At 35.6% G+C, this 26,656-nt stretch overlaps 1 protein-coding gene across 4 annotated transcripts in view; it reads right to left on the bottom strand.

The window, feature by feature from the left end:
* Positions 1 to 12,034: 12,034 nt before the first annotated feature.
* The window catches only part of ACVR1C (activin A receptor type 1C), a 70,762-nt gene continuing 56,140 nt past the window's right edge, over positions 12,035 to 26,656 (bottom strand). For 3 of the 4 annotated variants that reach the window (XM_057505563.1, XM_036884273.2, XM_036884275.2), the window contains 2 exons: positions 24,808 to 24,938; positions 12,035 to 21,170 (listed from right to left, as the gene is read on the bottom strand). In XM_057505563.1, coding sequence (XP_057361546.1) covers positions 21,045 to 21,170; positions 24,808 to 24,938 — 257 coding nt within the window. In that variant the 3' untranslated portion in view covers positions 12,035 to 21,044. Of the gene's footprint in view, positions 21,171 to 23,840; positions 24,254 to 24,807; positions 24,939 to 26,656 lie in introns of those variants that run through there. The other variant, XM_057505562.1, reaches the window with a different exon arrangement.

Below are 26,656 nucleotides of genomic sequence, written 5' to 3'. Positions count from 1 at the left end.
CATGTGGAGTTGTTATTAAAGGCCCACTCTGTTGCCTGTAGGCATTAGGCTTTTCTTACACTCTAGTGCCCCTACCAGTTTAGATCCAGCAGAACCTGCTTCACATTGAACAAAAGCATGCAGGCTCAAAATCAGTCTTCGTTTTTCAAAGTGGAGTCAGAATTAACTGCATCTTAGGAGGTTCCAGCAAGTTACACACTTGCCAAATCAGTTCTACTCTACTAGACTCTTGTGCTGAAAGGATGCCATTAAACAAGACTTCACTTGTGACTCCTTTAAAGGTATTCTCTTATTTATGTCATTTGGTCCTTTCTGTCCCAGCAACCATCTGAGCATAACTCTAGGCAAAGGATAAAACAACATAAATTTTAAATATCTCCCATAAGACGTAGTCCTTTGGATGTCTCCTTGAAGAGGCACTCATACTGCTCCGTATACAAAGGATCTAGCCACATAAACCCAGTCTGGGAAATGTTGGGAATGATTTCCTTAGGTAGGTGATATTTGAACTGAGCTCTGATTGATGACTACTCATTAACTGGGTGAAACACAGGGAGGTAAAGAAGTGCACCTCCCACACAAAGCAAGGATTTGCAAAGACCCTGAAGGAGGATAGAACAATGGGCTAGTGTGTGCACGGTGCATGATGATGGGGGAATATGTTGGTGCATGATGATGGGGGAACATGTTACTAGACTAGACAGGTAGGCCTGAGGCCAGATTGCCCAGGTCCTTTAAGGCCTGAAGGATTTTGTTCCTACTTTTAAAAGCAATGGAGACCCACTGGGTTAAATGAAGATAAGAGGGGTTGCATGATCACATTTACTGAGAAAAGTTTACTGTGACTTCAGGAAAGAACACAGACTGGCAGGAATTGCTACTAGAAGACCAATTAGAAAACTGATGCTCTGAAACACGGAGAAATGATGTTTTAAAAATTCTACTGGTGACTGGAGTAGTGCTAATACCGAGAAAAGCAATAGACTGGCAGAACTTAATGATTGGTTGGCCCCAGGGGCTGAGAGAAAGGCATCAAGGATGATCGAGTTACCAGCCTATGCCACCCACTTCCCCTCACCTTGGCAGTCTTCTATAGCACCCCCATCATTACTCCTTGAGATTCTTTTGAAACTTTCAGCTCCTAGCTCTCTCATTCTCTCCAGTCTGTGATAATTCTTGATTTCAATGTATAAGCAGATCATCCTTCCATGATGGTTCCTTGATTTCCTCTCCTTTGGTTATTTTGAATTCTATGCCACCTTAACCATTGATTCCCATGCACATATACTTGACCTTTCACTACGATTAACTGAAATCTTCCCATCGTCTCATTTGCAGAAACCCCTTCTAGTACTCCAACTACAATAATCCTTTGACCCTACGACCTGCATTCCATCGACTCTACCGCAATTGCACTGGTCTTCATCCCACTTTCAGGATTAAACAGCTTGGATTCAAGAATTAATTATTGCAGTAACTCCCCTTCATATACCCTCAACTCACATAGGCCCCTTTCCATCTGTAGAATCTCTTGGCCAAGCCACCATTATGACAATTAAATGATATTTTTTGAAGTTGTGTTAAAAACAGGTGGATGCCAGGTATCTTCTATTTTCCCCTTAAAATCCAGTCTCCTTCCTTCACCTCTCCACGCTATGTCCTGGGAAGCTGACTTATAAGGACTACACATATAGAGTTCCCATGCCCTCTGGCTTTCAAATGGTTCAGCCAATAGAGGGTCTGGACAGGAAAGGCAAGGGTAGAGGATAATTGAGTTCTCGTTGTTTATTTCACTGGCTCCGTTCCTGCAAGCTCACCACAGGTTGTCTGTGCCGCTAAGTGAAGTCAGTTCACTGGCCTGGTGTAGATAAATTTTCCTTTTGAATTTTGGAAATGTGTTCTCCTATCCAGGCCTTCCCATCTAGAGATAATGCTAATAGACCTAGATTCCTATACATCCCTGTAATTCAACTGTGCCCTACTTACAACTTTGTTTAAAGTTTTTTATCAAGTTATAATTGACATGGTGAAATGTACAAGGGCCGATCAACTTTGACAAATGTATACAAACCTGGAAATTCCACATTTCAATCAAGATATGGAACATTTCCATCATATAATAATTTTTTCATGACGCTTTCTAGTCAGTGCACTCTTTGCCAAGGCAAGCGCTGTTCTGATTTCTATCAACATAGATTACTTTTGTTTATTTCGACTTTTTATAAAGTGAATCATATCGTTTTTATTCTTTTGTGTCTTGCTTTTTGTTTTCAACATATCTATGAGATTCATTATATAGTTGTATCTGTAGTATGTCTCCTGTGAGTCTCATTCCATTGTTAAATACACTGCAATTGATCTTTTCTCCTATTCATGGACAATTTTGGTGGTTTCTGGTTATTGGCTTTTATACAAAAAGCTGTAATAAATTCTCTTGTATAATCTTTTTTGTGGGCATATGTTTTCATTTTTCTTAGATAATTAAAGAGGCATGGAATTGATGAGTCACAGGGAAAAATCTATGCTTATCTTTTAAGAAATTTCCAAACAGTGTTTCAAAGTGATTGAGTGATTTCATATTCCACATGTACTGCATGATAGCTCGAATTGCTCCATATTTTTGCAACATTCGGGGTTGTTATATTGTCTTTGGATTTTTAGGCATTTTAATGAGTGTGTGATAGAATCTCATTGTGGTTTAATTGCATTTATAATACTGGGTACCGCCTCATGTATTGACTGACCACTTGTCAGTCTTCTGGGAGCTATCCCAGTGGGAATGAGAGTATTTAACCTTTAATAACTGAATTATGTGTTCATATATTCTCAATGCAAGGCCTTTAATAATATATATTTTCCCAATATTTTCTCCCATTTAGTGCCTTGCCTTTTCATTTTCTGTGGATTAGAGGACAGTATTAGATCAATGTTAATTTCTTATTTTGATCATTGTACTGCGGTTATGAAAATGTTCTTGGTTTTGGCGATACATACTGAAGTATGTAGAGGTAAAAAGAAAATGATACAGTAAATGCTGTAAAATGTTAACACGGGGAATATGAGTGAAAGGTAATCGGCAATTCTTTATACTGGCAACTTTTCTGTACATCTGAAATCATTTCAACATAAAGTTTAAAAAAAAGAATTTATGATATCAAAAAAATCATAGGAAGAAAGCATTTTAATAAGAAATTAAAATTAATAAGAAATAACAAAACACTTTTAATAATAAAGTTATTTAAATAATAATTGTAAAAAGAAGGAAAGTGTTATGACTGAATGTTTGTCACCCCCAAATTCAGAGGTTGAAGCCCTAATCCCAGGGTGATGTATTTGGAGGTAGGGCCTTGGGAGATAATTGGGTTTAGATGAGGTCATAGGGGTGGACCTCCATGATGGGATCAGTGCCGTTATACAAAGAAGAAGGTAAACCAGAGCTTCCTCTCTCTCCACCAGGTGAGGACACAGCAAGGAGACAGCTACCTGCAAACCAGGAAAAGGGCCCTCACCAGACACAGAATCTGCCAGCACCTTAATGTTGGACTTCTTAGCATTCAGAACTGTGAAACACAAATTTGTGTTTTTTAAGCTACTTACTCTATGGTAGTTTGTTATAGCAGCCCAAACTAAGACAAAGATTCATCAGATTTACATGCTAGTGCGAAGTCAGATAGGACTTGAAGCACACTGAAAGATAAGTAGAAGTTAAAATGTAGAAGCCTTACATGCCAGATTAAAGATAGTTAATTGTATTCTTGATGGTGATTGGGGTACATGGACAGTTACTGATCACAGGGACATGTGTGATGTACTATTTTAGGAAGATGAACCTGGCAGAGGCATTCTTGGGGAGATGACAGACTAGCTGGAGACACCAGTTATTTAAGAGATTATTGCAACACCTAGCAAATGAAGATTTGAACTTAGGTGGTAATGAGAATAGAAAGGAAGGGGCAGATATGAAAAATATCATGATGTGGCAGCTATTTTTAAATAGTTATTTTGTGTTTTCCTGCCAACCTCAGTTTGTTCCTCAGGTACCAAAAGCATTTCCATTGGGCCCTGTTGGGATAGCAAGTGTTTTCCAAAAGGGGTGCAGAGCGATTGCAAAAGTCGCTTTCAGGGATATTTTTTATTATTGTGGGAGGAAGAAGAGAGTAGGCAAAGAACTCTGGGAACAAGACTGCCTCTCCCACTAATTCTATCAATTAAAGACTCATAGTAGTTAGTGAGCTGTTCTTTTAAAGTGCAAAGTTCTCACAGGGTAAAGCCACATTTGTACCTGAATGTCATTAAACAAATTATTGATTTTAGTTCAAATTCAAAGCAGAGGAAGGAGATAGGAAAAGCCTTTTTGGGGAGTAGGATAGAGGAGCTATCAGGCAGACACCTGATAACGAAAGGCCCTGAGGGCAGTGAGTATCTGAAACTGGGGGAAGAAATGTCAGGTAGCAACAGGATTTCAAAACAGAAAGGGGCAATGGCCAAATTCAGCGCTGGCATTATGATTAGAGGTCAGAGAGCAATGGATGTGTGCCACTTATATTCCAGCAGGACTTTCGGATGACTGCATTAAGATATTCAGACTAATACTAATAGTTTCTGTTACTTCCATACAACAACTATAATCCTTACAATTCTGCATAACAGATATTATATGGTCATTCCCCAAATGAGGAAACTCACACACAGAGAAATTACATAGCTTGCTCAAGGTTGCTCCAAAACTCATAAATATAAGAGAATTTGACCATAAATTTTTTTGACTGCAAAATGTGCCTTGTTTTCAAGGAAGACCCCTACATTTGGCAGGCTACAAATCTCATCTTCCTTGTATTGGGTTCAGTCTTCTCAGGCTAGAAGTTAATGTATTTTCTAGGTCAACTCAATGTCACTCTGGTCAACCTATGCCCTCTTATAGGAGCGGGTTAAAGACTGGAAGGATTCAGACAACCTGGGCTCCATAGCTCAGCTCTGCCACTTACATGCTATGTAGCTGTAAGCACATTTCTTCACTTGTAAAATAGATGATTGTACTAGCTTACAGTATTCTTGGTGATTGGTTGAGTTACCTATTGCTGCATAACAAACCACCTCATAATCTAGTGGCTTAGAAGTTTTATATTCATTTTGCCCGTAATTCTATAATTTGATTAAAGTCTGGTAGGGATTGCTCATCTCTTTTCACTCAGTGTCAGCGAGGGCAGCTTGAAGTCTGGGGGAAGAATCATGTGAAGGCTCACTCACAAGTCTGGCAGTCGATTCTGGGTGCTGTCTGGTGACTTAGCTGGTGTTGTGAGCTGGAACAGGTACACGTGGCTTCTCCATAGTGTTTTAGCCTCCTCACAACACGGCATTTGAAGACAAAGAGCTATTAGGGAGAAGTTCTATTTCTTTTCATGCTCTAGCCTCAGAAGCCATACAGCATCACTTTTGTGGCATTCTATACTTTGAGGTAGTCTCTAAGGTCTACTCAGGTTTTGAAGGAGTATTGAATTAGTGGAGGAGTGGGAAAATTCTGGAAGAGCATTTGGAACCAAAAGTATTATGGAGGCTGTTCTTGTAAACTAAAATCTGCCACGGTCCACTTGTAGGCCACACCAATTCTCATCTCTTCTGCAAGCAAAATATGCTCACTTTATTCCCCAAGAACCCTCTCCCAAGCTTATCGGGCTTAGGCTTGAGGTCCAGGATCTTGTCATCTAAATCAAATGAGGTTCTTTAGGTCTGGTTTGGGTTTAGTACCTTGAATGCCAGTCTTCTTGATCTGCATTGGCATTTTTCTTAGAAGTCAGAGAGCAATGGATGTGTGCCTCTTATATTCCAGCAGGACTTTCAGATGACTGCATTAAGATATTCAGACTAATAATAATAGTTTCTGTTACTTCCATACAACAACTATAATCCTTACAATTCTGCATAACAGATATTATATCATCATTCCCCAAATGAGGAAACTCACACACAGAGAAATTACATAGCTTGCTCAAGGTCGCTCCAAAGCTCATAAATATAAGAGGAGTTCATAGACCTGTGAACTAAGAGATGGTTCATCTACTCCACACATACCTGACAAACAATGATGTGATAGATGGAAGAAAACCAATAAATATATAAACTCACATTCAAAAAAGGGGAAACAGATGAAACACAGCAATAGCTGGTTCACAAAAATTCCAAAATACAGCCAGGTATATGGTACCAGTTCCTTGATTAGGGCTCAGGCCTACGGCCTAGGAATTCTCCAGGGCTCTTTCCTTGGCTTTTTGGGCCCTTTCAACCCACTCACTTATCTTTTCTATTCCATATGAGGTAGGTCATCTTTCAGCAAAGTGGTTTGCTTGGTCTAATTCTTGCCCATAGATTTTTGGGGATATAAATCCCTCCTTTAATTTTGTACTACCTCTATCCTTTTCAGGACAAGGTGATAAAATTCCTTTAAACACTTTGTGGGTTTCCTATGAATCAATTTATAAATCTACCACATCAGACAAAAGCTATATGTCCAAATCTCACTGGGATAAATCCTTTTATAACTCGGTCTCCCTTTAAGAACGCCCACCTTAAGATTCCCAGGAACCCTGTTGTTATAGAGAAAGAATCAGTGAAGCGCCCTAAGATTAAAGGGCTTTCTATCTGTTTAAAATGGCCTATAAGGCACGATCTTAAAACTTCACGATGCCTTCACAAACAGTTTTATATTTATACCATGTTTTCCTGACAGTACCCTGGATTTGATCTCTGCTAAGAAGCCACATCTTAATTTTAGCATCATTTGCCATCTGGAGAGGCTGGGAATGAGAAACAGTTTTCTTTTCCAACCCAGAAAGTCCTGGAGACTTTATATATAACCATTCTTTCTTTAGCTCCTCTCTCTTCCTTACATTTTACTACAGGCAGCTAGAAGCAGACAGGAGGCAAAGCACTTTCAGCCCTCTTTCTGCAAATCTCCTTAGCTAGAAAATAGGTATATTTCTTATTTTCCATCTTAATGCAGAAGACATTGCTGCTAAACTTTCTGTCACTACATATCAAGAGTCCCCTTTCCTCCAGCTTCCAATACCATTTTCCTCTCTTTCCTTTAAGTCCTCACCGACAGGCTGTCAAGGTCCACAAGTCTTCCTCTCTAAGACTTTCCTTGACCCTTTTAGGATTTTAGGATTTCAATAACACTCTTCTAAAGATGCTTCCAATTTCTGCCTGCCTTCTGGTCATAAAGCTGCTGCCACATATACTAGGTTTAGTTTTGGCTGCACTTCACCTCCTGAAATCAAAATGTGTTTCATGTACTCCTGCCTACAAAACCACCCTAAAACTTAATGGCCTAAAAGAACGATACTTATTTTGCTCAGAAATGTGCAATTAGAGAAGATTCTGTGGGGTTGCTCATCAATGCTCAAGTCAGCCTTAGCAGAGGCAGCTCTGACAACTGAATTCACATTCTGTCTCTGTTCCATGATACTTTTGGGACCTCAGCTGGTAGACTTAAAGTCCATGGACAATTCTCAGGCTGGAGCATGGAATCATCTGAGGGCTTATTAACTTACAAGTCTAACAGCTGATACTGGTTGTGGGCTGAGATCTTTACTGTGGCTGTTGGCTGAAACACCTACACGTGATCAATCCCTGTATCCTGAGCGTCCACCACATGAATGAATACCAAGAGTGAATATTTTGAGAAAAATAGAGAACCAGGAAGATTTACTGCCTTTCATAACTTAGTCTCAGAAGTCATGTATGTCCTTTCTGCTGCACTCTTTTCACTGAGACCGTCACATGTGCCTTTTAAGTTCAAGGGAAGGAGAAATTGATTCCACAGATGGGAAAGTGGCAAGTTTATGGAAAAGCACGTGAGAGCAAAAATATTATTGTCACCATTTTTGTAAAATACAGTCTGCCTTTAAAGAGTTAAATAAAGTAATTTACATTTTAAAAAATAGACGGTCAACACATGTCAGTTCCTTGCCTTAAGCAAAACATACATTTCTTTTCTATCTTCATCTATAATATTGACTTAACATGAGGTATATTCTGGTCTTTAAGGATGCCTTGGATTGAATATAAAATCTTGTGAGTGTATATGTGTGTCTAATGTTTTTAATGTGGAAAGAGCCCATCAGATTCTCAAAATATCAGTGACCAGGAAAAATATGATTAAGAACTATTGCTATGGTCTGTGTCATAGAGTAGAATATTTTTAAAATATGTTTTTGAAAAGGTGCCTATTTCCTGTAATGCCGAAGGTCAGTTTTGTAGATGCATCCCAGGGAGAAATTAGCAGAAGGAAAAAGGAATGCTGATAGAAAAAAATAAATAAATAAGATTTTATATCTTTTTTATAATCCAATCAATATGCATTGTATATTCTTGAGCAAACACATATTGTCTCTTTGCTACATCCTGCCCTTAAATCAGCTCTCTCAACTAAAACCCAAATCAATTTGCAGTAATTCAGTATTCCTATTCATTAGAGTGGGCATCAAAGAAGGTGCATTACGACAGTACTGAAAGCCACTGGCGACTGTGTCAACCTGCCCCTAGAGTTGTTCTTTCTCAGATTTAAATAAACAAGCTCTGATTTCATGAATCTAGCCTCATAAGACTTTAAGCTAGATATATGTGCATCATGATTCAGAGGTGACCAAGCCATGTGAAGGAGGAATTAGTGAAGCAAAACTCTTTCCCTGCTCTGAGCCAGTCTTCATCACTGCAACTCCCATTATCTACTGCTTCTTGAGGAACAAAGAATGGGAAATGGAAGTATACACACAATAAGAAAGTAAAAGAAGAACAGGTATAGTAAGAAAGAAGGGCATAAATGTCACATTAGGAAGCATGTCAAGCACCTGCCACTTCAATCCCCACCATTCCAGAGGGAAAAACATTGTCACTGTCAGAAATAAGATAGAAGTGTCAGAAGTATATATAATTACCTACATTCGTTTAGAATAATAATCAATGGTTTTGTTCCAGAGTTCTGAAAAAATTGCAAATTTTATAGAGAACTAACACTAAAGATTCAAGTAATATAGGTACCATACAAAATATGTTCAAGCTATGTCTACAGTGAAATTGAACATAGCAGGGACAATTTTGGAAATGTTTGCACTGCTTTCAAGTAGTCCTCCCCTCAAAAGTTATTATTCACCGTCTCCCACCATCTGTCCATACCAACCCCCAACATGAACAAATGATTCTGAAGCCGCTGTGATCTCATTCCCTGTCCCCCAGTCACTCTGTATATTACAAACACGTTTTAATGAGCTGAACATATCCAAAATGCTGTTTTAGGGTTTTATTCTGTTACATTTGACGCCATTCAGTCTTAAAAGACCTAGTCCATAGAAGAGATGAGCTTTTTGGTAAGTAATTAGAAAATAAATACAACACATTAAAGACTCCAAGAAATACATTAAAAACTCCAAAAACTCAACACCCAGAAAACAAATAATCCAATTTAAAAAATGGGCAGAGATCTTGAGTAGACATTTTTCCAAAGAAGACACACAGATGGTCAGCAGACACATGAAAGATGCTCAACATCACTAATCATCAGGGAAATGCTAATCAAAACCACTATGAGATATTGCCTCACACCAAAGTGGCTACTTTCAACAAGACAAGAAATAACAAGTGTTGGTGAAGATTTAGAGATAAGGGAACCATCATACATTATTGATGGGAATGTAAATTGGTGTAGGCACTATGGAAAACAGTATGGAGGTTTCTCAAAAACCTAAAAATAAAAACACCATATGACCTGGTAATTCCACTTCTGGGAATTTACTTCAAAAAAAAATCACTAACTCAAAAAGATATATGCATGCCTATGTTTACCACAGCATGATTTACAATAGCCTAAATATGGAAACAACCTAAATGTCTACTGACAGATGAATGGATAAAGAAGATGTGGTACATATATATATAATGGTATATTACTCAGCCAGGAAAAATAATGAAATGCTGCCATTAGAGACAACAGGGATGAATCTAAAGGTTATTATGCGAAGTGAAATAAGTCAAACAAAACAGAAATAGATTCAAACACAGAGGACAAACTGGTGGTTGCCGTAGGGGAGGTGGTTGGAAGTATGGGTGAAATAAGAAGGGGGAAATATTAGTGAGAAGATTTGCTATCTTAAAGAAAACTAAAGTAAAATGACAATGAGACACTACTACATTCCCACCAGAAAGGCTAAAATGAAAAAGTCTGGAGCAATTATTGCTCTCATACCTTGATAGTGAGAGTGTAAAATTGTACAAATACTTTGGACAATAGTTTCCACTCATCATTTGACCCAGAAATTACACTCCTATCTATCAAGCTAGAGAGATGAAAAGACAAATCCACAAAAAAGACTTTTATGTGAATGTTCATAGCATATTTATTCATAACAGTTCCAAAGTGAAAACATCCAAATGACCAACAGATGAACAGATAAACAAACTGTGATATGTTAATACAATAGAACTGTCCCAAGCCATACAAAAGAACAATCTGTGAATACATCTAGTAACATGAATGAATCTCAAAAATTATGATGAGCAAAAGAAGTGAGACTCACAAAAAAATACATTTCAACATTTGACTCTGATGTAACCATTATATATCCAAGTGGACACATCAGGAAGCAACCTGAAATTAGGACTGGGTCTTAGAAGAGAAGTCTGGAACAAATATGTAGGTTTGTGAAAGACAAAAGAGTAAATAAGGTCACCAAGAAGGGATGTTTAGGATGAAGAGAGCCAAAGCCAGAATCCAGGGTAAATATTAGCATCTTAGGGACACACACACAGAGAAAGAAAAATTATGTGAAGAACGCTGAGAAAGAGAACAGGAGGTAGGAGGGAAAGAACCAGAAGAAAGTATTATTTCAGAAAACAAAACCAATTTCTGTTCTGGAGGAGAAGGACATTCTGTGTCAAAAATCCTAGAGGGACTAAGAAAGAAAGGGTATAATGCTCTTTGCTCTGGGTTACGTAAAGTTATTTGTAAGCACAGAGAAGGCGGTTCAGAGGAGCAATTAGAGCCAAAGGTCGATTGTGGTGGATCAAGAAGTGAGTGGGCAGAGAGCCGTGGGTGACAGGAAATGTACCCTACTTCTACAAAAGTTTGCTCCAGAAAGGAAAGAAGAAATAAACAGCAAAGTCTATATATTTTCTGAATGCCGTCTTCCTACCTGCTTGTAAATTTGAAGTATTTAATAAGCACTTTGAAGCAAGTGGACTAGCAGTTAAGTGGTCTATGGTATCACCCATGTATTTCTGGTAAAGAAAAAGCTGACTTAGAAAAAAGTGCATTTCTTAAACTAGTTTCATACAAAAGCAAAGATTCAAACTGCGGTATAGAATTGAAATGTGTTTTGCAAAGTCTTGCTTTTGCTCTGTGCAGGAAACTAAGCTGTATTTCGCTGTCGTGGTTCACCTACATCTCCTGCGATTGTGTCACCTTGTGTTTTTTCATTTAAATATAAAAGGCAAACTCGGCAGTTCCTTTTCCTTAAACTGCTTCAGTAACCAGCAGTTGCCACATTAAGAGCTTTAGCTGGAAGATTATAAAAATAACCTAATGCTTCCCAGCAGTTAACTACTTTTGAACCAGTTCTCCTTTCAGGGATGTAGTGAGGTCAAACCAAGTGGCCAAGGAAGGACAGGCTATGAGAAAGAAGAGAAAGCTGGTTGACATTCAAGAGAAAAAGTCCATTGTGCTTGGAATGTTTTGTGTAAATGTTAAACAGTGCCCACATTTAACCACCTGCTTCTTCTTGTTTAAAAGAGTTCAAATGAACAATTTCGAGCACAATTGAGTAACACTCAAAAGAAAATCAAGTGTAATTTCCTAAGTTGCTGAAGCAAGGGTTCTTCTATGAAATCACCATTAGTATTTCTAAATCCAATTTGATTATATTTGAAATTTACTGTGCACAGTTCAGTCGTAGCTGGAAATTTTTCATGCAGAGATGGCATTACAAGGTAGATCTTTCTAAATGATTGTGTGTGTGTGTGTGTGTGCGCGTGCGCGCACGTGCGCGTGTGTGTTTTAAAATTCCCTGAGTCACATTTGTGATTGAACTAAATTATTAAAAATGATGAAATCTTAATTTTGTTTTGCTTTTATGACACCTTGGAGAGTAGAAAAAAACACTATATAAAGATACCAGCAAATAAAAAAAAGAGAGACCAGCAGCACACAAACTGTATGGCTCAACTTGGAATTCTTCACCAGTTGCTCTCTCTAAATATCCATCAATTAGGGACGAACGTAATGGTGGAATCTTCAGGTCTCTTTCATAAACCCCCTCAGAAGGTAGCTCTTCTACTGCCTTCATTCAATACAAGCTTAACATTATCACTGCTACTTTAAAGTCATTAGCCTCCCTCAAAGGCAGGATCAAGGTTTAAAGGCTCCAATCTGAACTTTACACAAACCCTCCATTCTACTTCTGTAGGTTACTAACTGCCATGTTCATTCTTGCTTTTGTTTTGGAGATTTTTCCTACCAGGGACTTCTTGCCTGTCTATTCCACTTACACAAATCTTTCCCATCCTACAACATTAACTCATTAATTTTCTTGACTCTTCCAAGTCATTGTACCTTATACCTCATTTCTGTGTCTTTATCATTTAATATCTGTACCCACACTCAGCCTTAATAATTTTCTTCCTATGACATCTCTTGTATTACCAGCTTCTAAGGTTAGATAGCTATTCATGTGCATGCTTTATCTTCCTAAATAGTTTATTTTCTTAAATGTAAGAACTTAGTATTTTCTTAACACCACTTACAATGATTACGATACAATGCACTTCGCAGCAATGTTTGATAAAGATTTGTTGACTAATATTTGAAGAGAAAAGAGTGTTTTAACCTATTTTCGTTTAGAAGTGATTGAAGAAACATTAAAGAAACTATTCAAATCAAATTTTAATAACTCTCCTTGACTACAATATATGAATATTTACTATAAAAGTCATAGAGCGTTTCTTAAAAATCTCACTTCCAGAACACTATAAAACAGACTGGCTTTAGTGATCCCCCAGTCTCCAGGAATCGATCCTAAGGGGAAAAAAGTGACTATCCAATTTTAAGTTCAGGCATTACGTTAATTACTTCAGCAGCGTGGATGTTCACCAGCTTTTGCACACATCAGTGTTAAAAAAATAAAAATGCTGAGGTTACCACAAAATTACAACTGAAGAAAAAACTCTGCTACTAGTGCTGCTGAAACTAAAGCATTTGTTTGATTTCAAGCACAGGTTTCACAATTTAAATTCGTGTAAAATACGTATTTTGCCCTTCTCTATGACTACAAGAAGCAGTTAATGACGAAGCCAAATGAGAACCTGACTTGATTGTTGAGCAAGACCATTTGGCTTGTGAATCTTAAGTACCCACTTAATGGCACTTAAGGCCACATTAACAAAACTGCCACCAAAATGAAAAATAAGGAAGAAAAAGTAAAAGAGCTTCAGAGCACATATTAAAAGTAAAACCACTGGCGTATTCTCTTACGCTAAGTCCTAGAAAACATCAACTTTGTAGGGTTGGAAATATAAACCAAACAACCTAATCTTCCCATAATGTCATTCTGGAATAGCCACTATGAATTTGGCTAAACTAATCTCGATTGGGTTTATAACTCTTTCTTGAGCTTTATTACAGACATTTGGTGGGTAGGAGGAGAGTGGTGAATTCCATAGGGTTATTTCTCACTGTACAAAACAAGATATTACTCTGAATGTTTTAAAACTGCATTTTCAAATTTACATGATGTGACCCCTGCTTCTAACGTTCAAGGACTTAGTCACTGTGATACTCCATACCGTAAGACACACGCTCTAACACCCAGTTCCTGCTAAGTGCTAAGAGGAAATTTCAAACAGGCTGAGAAGATAGTGAACGACACAGGTGCGACTCCAGAAAGGGTGACAAGAAAGGCCTGCTGGTGTGACAGTAGTCTAACAGAAACCTACCCCATACAATATCTGAAGGAAGAACATTCCAGGCAAAGGGACTAAAGCAAACTCCCTGGGACTGGTGAGTGTCTGCCAAGTTCAAGGAAAAGCAAAAAGCAGGAGTGTGGTAAACAGTTGGGGCTGGAAGCAAGAATGCAGGTGGGGTTGTGGAGGAGTCCGGAAATGAAGGCAGAAAGGTTGTCAGGTGGCACAGGCAGAGGTGCTTATAGGCCACGTGAGTGTTTGGGATTTTACTTTAAATACGAAGGAAGCCATTTTAGGTCTGAGGGTGCCTACCCAACAGTGTTTCAATAAAGTTTAAATAAGTATAAAGAATGATTACAGGAAAAATAAAACAAAGACTACTGTCCTAAGTGTCATGCACAGAAATGTCTGTTGAAGGAGCACGAGTCTCTCCCAGTAAGGAAAGAAGCCAATTCCTCTAGTGCCTTCTGGAGCCAACATTTACATTCCAAAACCTCACATATTGCATACAAATACAAATAAAAATGCTTAAATAATAGAACATAACTGTATAGAAACCAAAATATGATACATTTTCTTTTTATTTAAAATAGAGTTCTATATGCTTCACAGAAACAAGAGCAAGGAGTGATTAATTTATTATCTTTGCCACTTTACAAAACATTTTCAGAAAATGCATACATAAAAATATAACATTTAAGCAGATAAGTATTTACATCAGGAGGCAGCTGAAAGTTATGCAAGAATATTTAGAAAGCTTTAAAATAAATACTTTATGACTTACTGTTGATAAAGTTAAAACATTTTGGTATGAAGGTTATCAGAATTCTTACTAAATTCTAAAATACTACTATTTCTAAACAAAATAAGTATATATATATATATATATACACATTATATATATGTATATAATGTATATTTCCACAGACTAGAAATTAATGAAACATCTGAATATCATTCATTTCTCTTTGGAATTTGAATTCTCCTCACTGTCAACAATTAAACTGCAACTACTAAAATTGCCATCTGCATATTTTTAATACAAATTATTGCCCAATTCTCATTTTAAAACCTAACTTTTTTCTTCATATTTCTTATATACATTCATTTGGGCCTATCTGTTGAAAGGAAATCTTTTTACATACTTAAGAATATCAGCTAGCTTGTTACAATAAGTCTTTACAACAGTAATTCTTTTCACAGTAGTTCAAGAGTTCAAGGCATGTTTTACAATGTCAAAAAGCAGTGGTTTTGACATTTATGTAATATGTTCTTGGGTGTGAGAGAAGTCACACTACCAAAAGAAAAGTATAATTAGTATTAGTACTTTGAAAGTCAATCCGAAATACCTTTTTTTTTGAGATCTGAATCTAACTTTCTGTTTTTAGGACATTTAAAAACCTGAAACAGATTGTTTGAATGATTTTCTCCAGTCTAGGATCAGAAGATTACAAGAGCTTGACACTAATAACTGTGAAAATAAAAAACTAGAATTGAATATTTTGGCTTATATACCCTTAATTTACATGAAAAGGAAAAAAGAATGGGATTTTTAAAAATCTAATGGCTTGTATTTAGCTTATTTGGAGGAAATGAAGATATTGGTAAATTTCATGCTATGTCTGCATTAGTTAGAATTTAGACGTGTAACTGCTCCTTTATAGGCAAAGTCAATAACTAGGTTTCAAATGGAATGAAAACTCAAAACAAGGGTCTTGCTGCAGATTGTCTGGGTTGAAAAATTAAATCAACAGGTTAAACACACATCTCTTGATATCCTGGGAATGCTAGGATGAAAATTTTTTTTTCTGAGTTCTCTATTCAATTTGCAGATGTCAAGAACCATTTAAAAATTTTAACTCTCATTTTCTGAAGACATGTAAGCAAGGCCCTTTTCTGAAGATACATAAGCACATAAAGTGTTTTTTTGAAAAATACAAAAATGTTTCTGAGTTGAGGAGTCCATTGCTTGGATTTCAACCACTACCTGCCCCTCAGCTGGAAGTATATGTGCGGGGGCACAACATGCCCAGCTGGACCTGGTGACATGCAGAACAAGGCTGATTTCCTAATACATTAAGATTCTTAGTGCCTATGTCAACATTCAAGTTCATGTAGCCCAGGCACAAGGCAAAAGTAGACATTCTTTATGTGAGGTAAAAGCTAGAATATAACCAGACTGTAACTAGAATATAGCTAGAATATATCTATAACTTTTTAGAATTTGAAAGAAAGTCTTCTCTGCTATTAACAACTACCCTCTTCATCAGGCCAAATGAAAAATTACCAGAGGAGGCATGAGATGAAAACATCTTAGGAAGGTCAGTGCAGAACAATCTAGAAGGACAGGCATTATAGAGTGATTGTAGTTTATGAAATTCAGCAGATATTTTTTTGATATATTGAAAGAAAATGAAGCCAAAGATGAACTAATGAGACACTACAAGAGGCGCTGAGAATAAAGTCACTAATATGCTACTAGACATGGTCCCAAATTAAATTACCAAATCATCTTTCATTCCCATTCTAGTGCATAAAGAGAAAGAACAATTCTTACAGAAAGGAATGAACATATTATTTTAGCAGAAATAAAAAGAGAAGTGGGATTTTATCATCACCATTAAATGGCACATTTATGTTAGTGTACATTCAAGGTAGGTTTAGGTGCATGCTAATTATTTTTAAATTGGTAAGTGTTGGATATGGTAGGACACTGTGGTGGGTGTCACCACTGGTTCGCCTATCAGTTCTGCTAATAACTAGCAGTCATTTAATCTCTGATCCTTGGTTTCTTTGTCTATAAATATGGCAATTGAATTATAAAACCTCTTATATCCTTTACAATTCCAAATTTCGGATTTTGTTTTTGTGACACAGCTAAAATACTTTAGCCCACAAGGGACTGTCTTTCATTAGAAGGTTAAATACTAGTATGATTATGTTAAATAATACATGTTAGTTAAATAATAAAAATAGCTATTTTTTAAAATTAGGGGCTAACGATAATTTTGGAAGACAGCGAAGGAACAGTTTAAAAGGAGGTGAGAAAAATAATGAAACAAAGGAGAAGCTAGAGGGAAGAAAGTCAAATATATGAAAGTTTTCATTAAAACACTTTGAAAAACCACCTATATTATAGAAGTTCTACTTAATTTAACATTTTTATGAAATTTTTCTATTCCAACTGACATTTCTTCCTGTTTAGAAGAAGCCCTCAGGAGCAGAAAGATTACTGTCTTCACGAAATAGTGCAAAAAGTCCATGTAGATATTAGCTTACGGAGGGTGCTAATACAAAGCACCATTAAATACAGAAGTAGTATATCTCACAAAAGAAAAGACGTTTTACAATATCTCCGAAAACCATAATGACACCGTTTTAAGACACTGATTCTTAAACATTTCTAAATAACTTATAATATTGTATTTGTAAATTTATTTAAAAGAATGTATTAAAAACATCAACTGTCATCAGCTTTACTCATTTGCTACTGTTACCTTCTTAATTTCCTGATTCCACACTTTAAATAAGTTTATTTCATCAAAATACATTTCCATATTTATTTAAAATAATTAATCAATACATGATAAGCCATTTTAAGTAGAACTCTGTATAATGGCAAATGTGGGCTCCCTATTTTCAGATGATTTGTTAAATAGATTCCCTGGTACTTTTGCAGAAAATCTAAGACAGTCCTGAGTTTTCTCTGCCTCAGTAAGTCACATGGTGGCAAAATTCTAGCATAGTAAAAGTGGATTGGTTTTGTTGAATAATTCTACTAAAGCAGAAGTATTAACAATGATAAGTGAGAGAATTTCTCACCAAATGTACCTATTGTAGGTTTTCATTTTACAACAAAAGTTGATTTTGAAGTCTTCAGACACTGCCATCGGGTTACTATTTTCACACAATCACGGAAATTTAAAATGCAAAGTTAACTGAAACCATAAAGATGAAAAGCAAGTGCTACGCCAAAAATAGTGCACGACACAGTCATGTTTCACTTAACTTTCAAGTCAGAACATAAATTAAGAATTCTAGATGTGACATGCCAAATATTTTAGACACAGAAGAAAGCTCATACAGAATTTGTACCAATTACACACTTAAATGCATAGCTTATAAGGCAAAAAGTTCATGCTGAAATGCTGACAATAAATAATGCTTCCCTTATTTTAGGAAGCAATGCTGCATATAAATCTGTCCACTACTTTATAGAGTACTGAAATTTCATCAATAGCATTTTCCCAAGCTTTATGTTTTACCCAAAGCCAAAATTTGAAAGGAGCAAAGAACGGATGCTTTGAGCCTAAAATTAGTATTTTTTGCTTATAACAATTCAAAAGAAATACTACACAAGGAGACTCCATCAAAAACAAGTAATATGAAGTTAACAGCATGGGCACATACAGTATGTCTTATGCTCTAAACTTTATCCTATTTTTGTAAGTGAGCATTTTCTATTTATAATCAAGTTGAGAATTAAGGAAAAGTCGAACTTTAAACTTTTCCTAACTTTTAACTATAAGTTAACTTTTGACATATTTTTGTTAACCAAACCCCTTTCTTAAGAAATATACTTGGTAACTGAAATACAAGACTATTTAATTGGGAGTTACAGTTATCCAATGCAAAAACAAGAAAAATATCTCAAAATGTACAGATTTCTCTAGGATGAAAGTTGAACTAATAAAAACATGAAATTATATTTTGACACGCTCACATAGATTATAAAACATCAAGGAAAAAGGAGATATTAAAATATGCTCTCTTAAAAACTAAGTATATTTACCCAACATGTGAATTAAACAGGATATATTATTCGTATTTATTTGAAACTATAGTACAACCACAGTAAATAAATAATTTCATTCTTATATATGTAGAAACAATCTATGATAAATCAAGGTAACAAGCACAAGCAAGATAATCCCTTCACGTGGGTATTTTTAAAAACTGATTGTGTGATTTAGATTGTCTGGAATAGCCCAAAAAGACACTATCTAAATGTGTTGTGAGTTGAAAGTAATCTTCAAACTCACTGTCATACATGACTCAAGACATCCTACTTTGTATATACCAAGTATTAAATCTGTTTGTTAATTTGCTTGCTTCCCCCACATACCCACATCCCTGTTCCCATTCCCAAATCAGACTTTAAAATCCCTGAGGGCAGAACTATTCATCTTTTGACTTCCTTCCCTATTGGACCCAATATTGTGGCAAGGAAGATATGGGGTGTTTCATATTATTTAATGAATGGATAGCTGCATGAATGAAAGTATATGCAAACCACAGCTGTCAGTATTTTGCCTCTGATACCTCATCTAAGTCAAGTGAAGATGGGTTCAGTAACACAATTCCCTAGAGAAATGAAGTATGATCACAAATTGTGCTCTCCATGAAAATACATAAGTGTATATCCTTTAGAACACTGAGCCAAGTTTGTGCTTTGTAGAACACCAAAATGCAGAATAGTAAAAGGTTTCCTCGGCCTTAATAAAAGGGGTCAGGGTCAAAGAATTTGGGAAACCCAGTTTAAAGAAATTAGGTAATATTTCTTTACTGCTACACTTCTAAAAGCACATTATATGGTAATGTGCCAGTAGCACTCTTAAGAATCTACCAAAGAACACTTTGGCCTTGAATTATCTCAGCAGAAGTGTGTTCTAAGGAACAGAGTTTAGGGAACAGTGTTTTAGAATAATAAGAGATAGCATAATAAGTGTTCCGCCAAAGCAGAATTATAGATTTGAAGGAAATATTTAATGTCCCATGTAGTATTAAGAATTCGTCACTTTTGTGTCCAAAGGAAGTAGAATAAAGGCGAAATTATCATGAGTCATTTTCTGCACTGCTCACTCATTTTGAACGGGTAGGAGAGTAGATATTTACAGTCACTGGTACCCTCTATAGGGTCTGATTGTTACACTTCATTTAAGAGTTTTCTTAATTTTTCTCAAAATATCTCCTAGCTTCCTTTTCTTCTGTTCTTTTGTTTTCTAAATCTGTATATAGAAATGCAGTGGGGACCTCTGAAAGGCTCTTAAAGGCATCTTCTGCAAAGGATCTTTATGCCTGATGCATCTCTGGAAATACTCAGAAAATATTAATACTCATAACAAACAGGGTGACTAAAAATAGGGTGCCTATGAAATTTCTTTGAGGGAAATATCAATGGATATTTTCCTAACAGTTCATTCAGATCTATTATGATTCTGCAGAACAACTCACTCTGACTAAACCACAAATATCATCATGAAAGATATTTCTGCCTAGGGAGAAATATGGAATTAAAGGGAAAGTAGGACGCTAGCTACGTCTACAATACGGATTACCACAAGATTTGGACCTCCTGCCAGTTCTACCACAAGCTGGGTGACTTTCAGACATTGATCAATATCTCAAGATGTCAGGTGTCTTATTTGTAAATGAGAAGAAGTAACAATCTGAGTTGCTTGCATGTTGCATGCGTCCGGGGCTATCGTAGTACTGGATATGAAGAGTAGGAGAAGGGGGAAGAAGAGACCAAGTCAGCGGTTGCTCTGACCTCACTTCTACCTTACAACCAAGCAGCAACATTTTTACATGTTCCATATACTAAAGTTCAGAGCAATACTTAATATTTGAAAAGATCCTGCTTAATTAAGAATGATAGAGAAAACCATTGATTGTATGATCCAAAGTTTTGTTTGGATAGAACATGCTCTCGTTCACATTTTAATGACTATGTTTTCCTTCATTATTCCTATTCATTCATGTGCTCTTGATTCAAGTAAAATAAAACCTTAGTGACCTTTATTACTTTTTATATAGCTTATTTTACACTTTGCAATATCTTTCTTATTAAATAAAAAGATGAGTCAATGTGTTGCTTCTCAAAATAAAATGAAAGACAACATAGAGAATGGATGGAGTCAACTCCTACCCATGCTTGACTTTAGAGTTATTTTGTCATGCTGCCTTTGGACACTTAAATACTGTACTACGTTATCTTTGAGGTAGAACAACTACAACAATAAAAGGCAAAAACATTCACACAAAGAGGGAAAATGAGAAAGAAAGCTGTGAGAGATTTCTCTTTAACACAATTATTGTTATTAGGCTTTGCAGTCTTCTTTGACACAAAGTTGAGAAATGGTCTTCTTAATACGAAGGGCAGTTAGGCGGGCTGCCCCATTGGCATACCAACACTCACGCATTATTCTCCCCATGACTCGGAGTGCCTTTAAGAGAGAAAAATAATATCAAAGACTTTAGCCACTCACAGACAACACAGTACAAGAGAAGCAAAACCGCAAAGCCAGGAACAGATGCTAGGCTCTGATGAAGAAATAGTAAACTTAATATGAGGAGATCAAGTCCAAACCCTTTAAAAATCCTGTCAAAATAAACATGTTAACCTTACAGAGGCTAACTTTCAATTGAAAATTCAGTCAACTGACTTCTGGGAATGTAGTAGAATGACTATCTTTTAAAATCTTCTAAGAAGGGACATGAAAGACAAAAAGAAATATGGGATGGGTTGGATATTGGATATTCCCTATATATTGATCTGGATCTACATACACATGTGCATCCATTTTTTAAAAAATATTCATCATGCTATATATTATTTGTGTATTTTACCATATGTAGATTATGCCACAATGATAATATAAATATAAATATAAAAAATTCTGAATTTTTTAAAGAATCTATGAACTGTTAAATAAATAAGATAAAAACTCAGAGAAGAAAACAATGAGAATGCATGAACCCAGAGCAATATAAAAAAATCACTAAAGCAAGTGGTCACTCTGGTAGCATCTGCTGATCTCAGAGCCTAGAATTTCAGAATTAACTGACCACACATGAAAGACAGAAAATAAAGTCAAAAGCACACGGAAGGTATCAGATCAAGATGTTTGCAAAGTCCTGAGTATCAGGATGAATCAGTCTTAGAAGGAACTTTATAAAGAAATTTGTATAAATCTTGGCTCTTGGTAAAACAAAAATCAAGCCCAGGCCTTAAAACATTGCAGTAAGCTTGAGCTCATAATGAAAATTTTAAGCACATGAGGAAATAAAGTATCACAAGCAAAAGTCAACTGAAACAATAAATAGTAAAATAAAACTCATCAAAACATTAGATAGAATTAAATGATATAAAATATAAAATAAGTATATAAAATACATTTTTAGAAAAGCAAAGAGGACACTCAAAAGTAGGTAAGAAATAAGAGTATATTTTTAAAAAGAACAAGTACCAAAAAACATTCTTGACATGAAATAAATAACCAATAAAATGAAAAACTAAATCAAAGAGTTAAATGGCAGATTAGACACATCTGAAGGTACAATTAGTGAACTGGAAGATAAATGTTAAGAGATACTGCATAAAGACACAAATATGGAAAAAGAGAATAAGAGACAAGCAAAATAAAATCAAAGGTCTAAGGGGCATTCAATGAGGTCTCTAAACATTGGTAATCGATGCAATGGGAGGAGGAGCTATTGGAGGGGATAATAGCTTTGAATTTTCTAGAACTGAGGAAAGTCACAAATCCTTAGGATTAAAAGCCCAAAAATTGCAAGCAATATTAATCAAGAGACACCTACACAAATATGTCATAGAGAAACTGTAGAATAGTAAATATACAATTTTTATATATTTTATTTAAACACATAGGTAAGTTCTTAAAGTGTGCCCAGATAAACTATTTGTTCAAGATTGAGAATAAAACAGACATTTTCAAACAACCAAACAGTAAACTTGCAACCCCTAGATCCCCATTAAAAAGTCAATTTAAGTAAAATACTAAAGAATGTGTATCAGAAAGTCAGAAATTGATCTTAGAAGGAAACTCCAAGGGCCAAAAAGGAATGTTGAGCAAAGAAAATGTAAACATGTTCATAAGTCTAAACAAACAATGATGGTATAAAATCACAACAATATCTAACACATGGGACTGATGCCAAAAAAGAACTAAAATACTGGGAAAAAATGGACAAAAGTTGCATGTATCAGCATTGTCCAAAACTGACCACATGAAAAATGACTATGGTAGGTGTATTCTAGGGATGCATGATTGTTTTGACAGTGTAGAATTTATAAATGCAATTCACATCATTAAGAGACTATAGCAGAAATGCATATCATCACCTCATAGGAAGAAAGCTTTTATCAAAGCTTTTTACAAACCAGACCTATGGCAAATATCATGTTCAAGGGTGAAGCAAATAAAGTTTTAAGGAGCAAAACAAGGATATCCACTATCATCTCTTCCAGGAAATATTTTACTGGAAGTCCTGGAAACTGACATGAGGACTGGCCCCAGAACTCTCATTATTTGGAGATATGATTGTCTATGTGGACACCCCAAAGGAATCCATAGTTTTATAACAAAGAAATTTTTCCACACATATACATACTGTATACACATACATATAAAAACTAAAAATCTCATGTATGATAATCAACAATAGAATGTAAAAAGAAATCTACAATGATATATCCACTACACAAATATGAAAATAAACAGCTTATAGCTCCACATATTTAAGGAAAAGTGAAAAAAATAAGAAAAATGCCTATAGTAAGTTTCAATAGTATGTTTCACAAATGCAAAAAAGTAAACAGTATGCTTTTAAGTATATATGGCAAAATTCTAAAGAAAAATAAGGTAATAATAAATAATTATAATATTCGGAGGGGTAAGAAATATTTAAACATACTTAAAATATTCATTTTTTAAGCTTGGTAGCAAATTCACTGGTTTCATTTCATTATTATACTTTAAACTTTACATATATGTTATAAATGCTTTTTTTATAAAAAGTTAATTTAAATTTGGTTGTAAAAACCACAAATTCTCCTTCTATAATAGGAGGTAAGATATGTACACAAAATAGAAATAGCGAGACATAAGTCCTGCCTTGATAGAGAAAAAGTTGAGTGAAACATAAAGGATGGGAAAAGATGGGAAGAAAAAACAACTGTATAAAATAATCCCCATGACAAAGCCAGACTAAAAAATGTCACTTTAAAAAGACCTCAAATACTACATTAAATGTGGCAGATGATGCATAGTAATTACTGGGATGGGGGAGGTTAAAGCATTAAAATAATTTGGAATCAGATGGCTTTAGTCTTTCCCCCACCTTCCCTTCTTTCTTCCTGTGGGAGCTAGAAAACTGCAATCTTCACATAAGGCAGAACAAGCACTGCAGTAACCATTTATTGTGTGTCCGCTAGATGATGGCAACGACATGTGTTGTTGGGGATGAAGAGATGAACAGCAATGGTGTCTACCATGAGGAAATGTTTCTGATGAAAGACAATAAGCTCAAACTTCAGCAGGTTAGGGATTTGAAATAGTTTGTTGAATATAAGGATGACTGAAATTGTGATATTCTGTGTGGCTCAGACACTGACTACCCACCAAATATGGCTGCATTCCCAGCCCCCTCACTATGGGACTAATTCTGGGCTATGGACCATGAGTAGAACTGATGTGAGTCAGTTGGAGCCAAGCGTTGAAGAGCCAGTGTGTGATCCTGAAACCCCTCTCTTCTCCTGACCTAGTCTCTTAGAAACTCTAGGCTGAGGTCACAGCATCCCAAGATCAAAGTCACCTGGACTACTGAACCACCCCAAGAGGCACAGATGCCATTAAAAGTTGTCTGTCCTACAGGGGACATAACAGCTAAAGGGAACACAATCCTTCTGAAGACTTATACAAAGACATACAACTACATACATAGAATGAATTGGAGGTCTAGATTAAGAGCTATATGGTCTCTGAAAATCCTCCCTGATACTTAATAATAATAATCACTGATAATTATATAGGAAAAATTTATATAAGAACATAGCCTTACTTCACAGCTTTGCCACTGGTTTGGGATATTTGGTCGAAACTTCTGGTCGCAAACGACCTTCCTCATGTCCTCTATTGAGGGATCTGAAGGCACCATGTCATAATAAGGCAACTGGTACTCCTCAACAATTCCTATAAGAAATTTGCACAATTAATTTGCTAGTGCAAGTAATAAGCAAAGATGCTTATTTCAAAAAAATACCAACTGAGACTTCTAGGCACAAGTGGTACCCTAGGAAACTGGAAAGTCAGGTTTATTAAAATTATCTGTTACTATAAAACCAGGGACATAATTTAAAGCACTCAGTAACATAGTTATTATGTAAGTTTATGACATCTTACATTATGAAAATTCATGTATTTTGGTAAATTTTATACAAAACATAACATTTAGTTACTTTATATAATATATATCATATTATACTTTATATGTAATAATATGTAAATATTATATTTATATAATTTTAGTAATTATACGAAACAAATTTTGTTCTGAAATTACATGATTATAAAAATAATGTAAATTTTATAAAATGTCACTGTACAATTCAAAAGTAACCTAGTTGTGAAATTTACAGCATGGCCTCACTGCCCTGCAAATGAAGTATATTTCTCCATTAAATAACCTTTCAAAACAAATAGCTTTCTCTTTTTGAAAATTGAGAGACAATCTTTTAAAAGCTGAGTTTCTTAGATTTGCATTTTAGAAGCACTACACCTGAGAATGTTTCATCGAAACAGCCAGAGGCGGTTGAAGACGGACAGTTAACATGAAACTTAATACTTATAGAATCTCATATACAAAGACTTGATCTTAATTATAAAATCATTTGGATTAACTATAGTCCTTTTAATTTAAAATATTTAGACATGCCATAATATTACACAATGAACTTCAAATCATGTTAACTAAATTGCAATTTCAACAGTTGGAAAAAAACTAAGAACAAAAACCTAAAAGCAAATTTAGACAAATATCAATATGAAATTTTAAAAAGTTATAACAAATATGTTTAATCTTGCTCTTTACCAAGCACTGGCCTAAGCCCTCCGTATGTTTTAAGTACTTACTCCTCAAAAACACCATCTTATCACTATTTTACAGAATGGGGAAACTGAGGCACAAGAGTGTCATTAACTTGCTCAAAGTCACACAGCTATGGCAGATGTGGAACCCAATCCCAGTGTCAGGGACTCCTGTGCCCATGTTCTGCACCACTATAATTCTACTGCTTCCATGAATAGTTTCAACTTCCTGAATATTTTACTATCTCATCTCTGAATAAAGGAAAAATATGTTTTCTCATTCAAATAAAACTGTAGTATTGTAAGTTTTTCATTTTTTAAAAAATGAGATTTATGTAAGGCAAAATGACCTCAGTACAAAATGCAGAAACTAACAGTGGTTTACTAATGATAGCTCTTTTATTGAATGTTTACTATTTAACATTCTGTCTTAAAAGCATTCCATGAATTGAATTAATTCATTAAATTCTCAGAACCTAGGGAATCCATTTGTTATGTTTATTTTACAGATGAGAAAAGTGGGGTCAAATAACTTGCCTAAAGTCAGTTATGAAGTTGTTAGACTAGTCCTAAGTCTGTCTCACTTGAAAGTGAAAACTAAACCATTTTCTACCAATATTTAACTTTTCTCCACTGATACAATTTCATCAGATTGCATTCATAGGGTTTCATCCTTTCAAACTCTTCCTCTCATTATTAGCATCTCAACTGCTGGGAGCAGTAGAGTCAAGAAGTTAGTCTTTGCTCACCTCTGCCCTCTACTTTATCCCCCACACATTTCATCATCACAGGAAAGAAAAGAACAAGAAAAGCCTAAGAAACAG

The sequence above is a fragment of the Manis pentadactyla genome, chromosome 8 (assembly GCF_030020395.1).
Source record: "Manis pentadactyla isolate mManPen7 chromosome 8, mManPen7.hap1, whole genome shotgun sequence".
Classification (NCBI taxonomy): domain Eukaryota; kingdom Metazoa; phylum Chordata; class Mammalia; order Pholidota; family Manidae; genus Manis; species Manis pentadactyla.
This window is presented reverse-complemented; position numbering and strand designations above follow the sequence as displayed.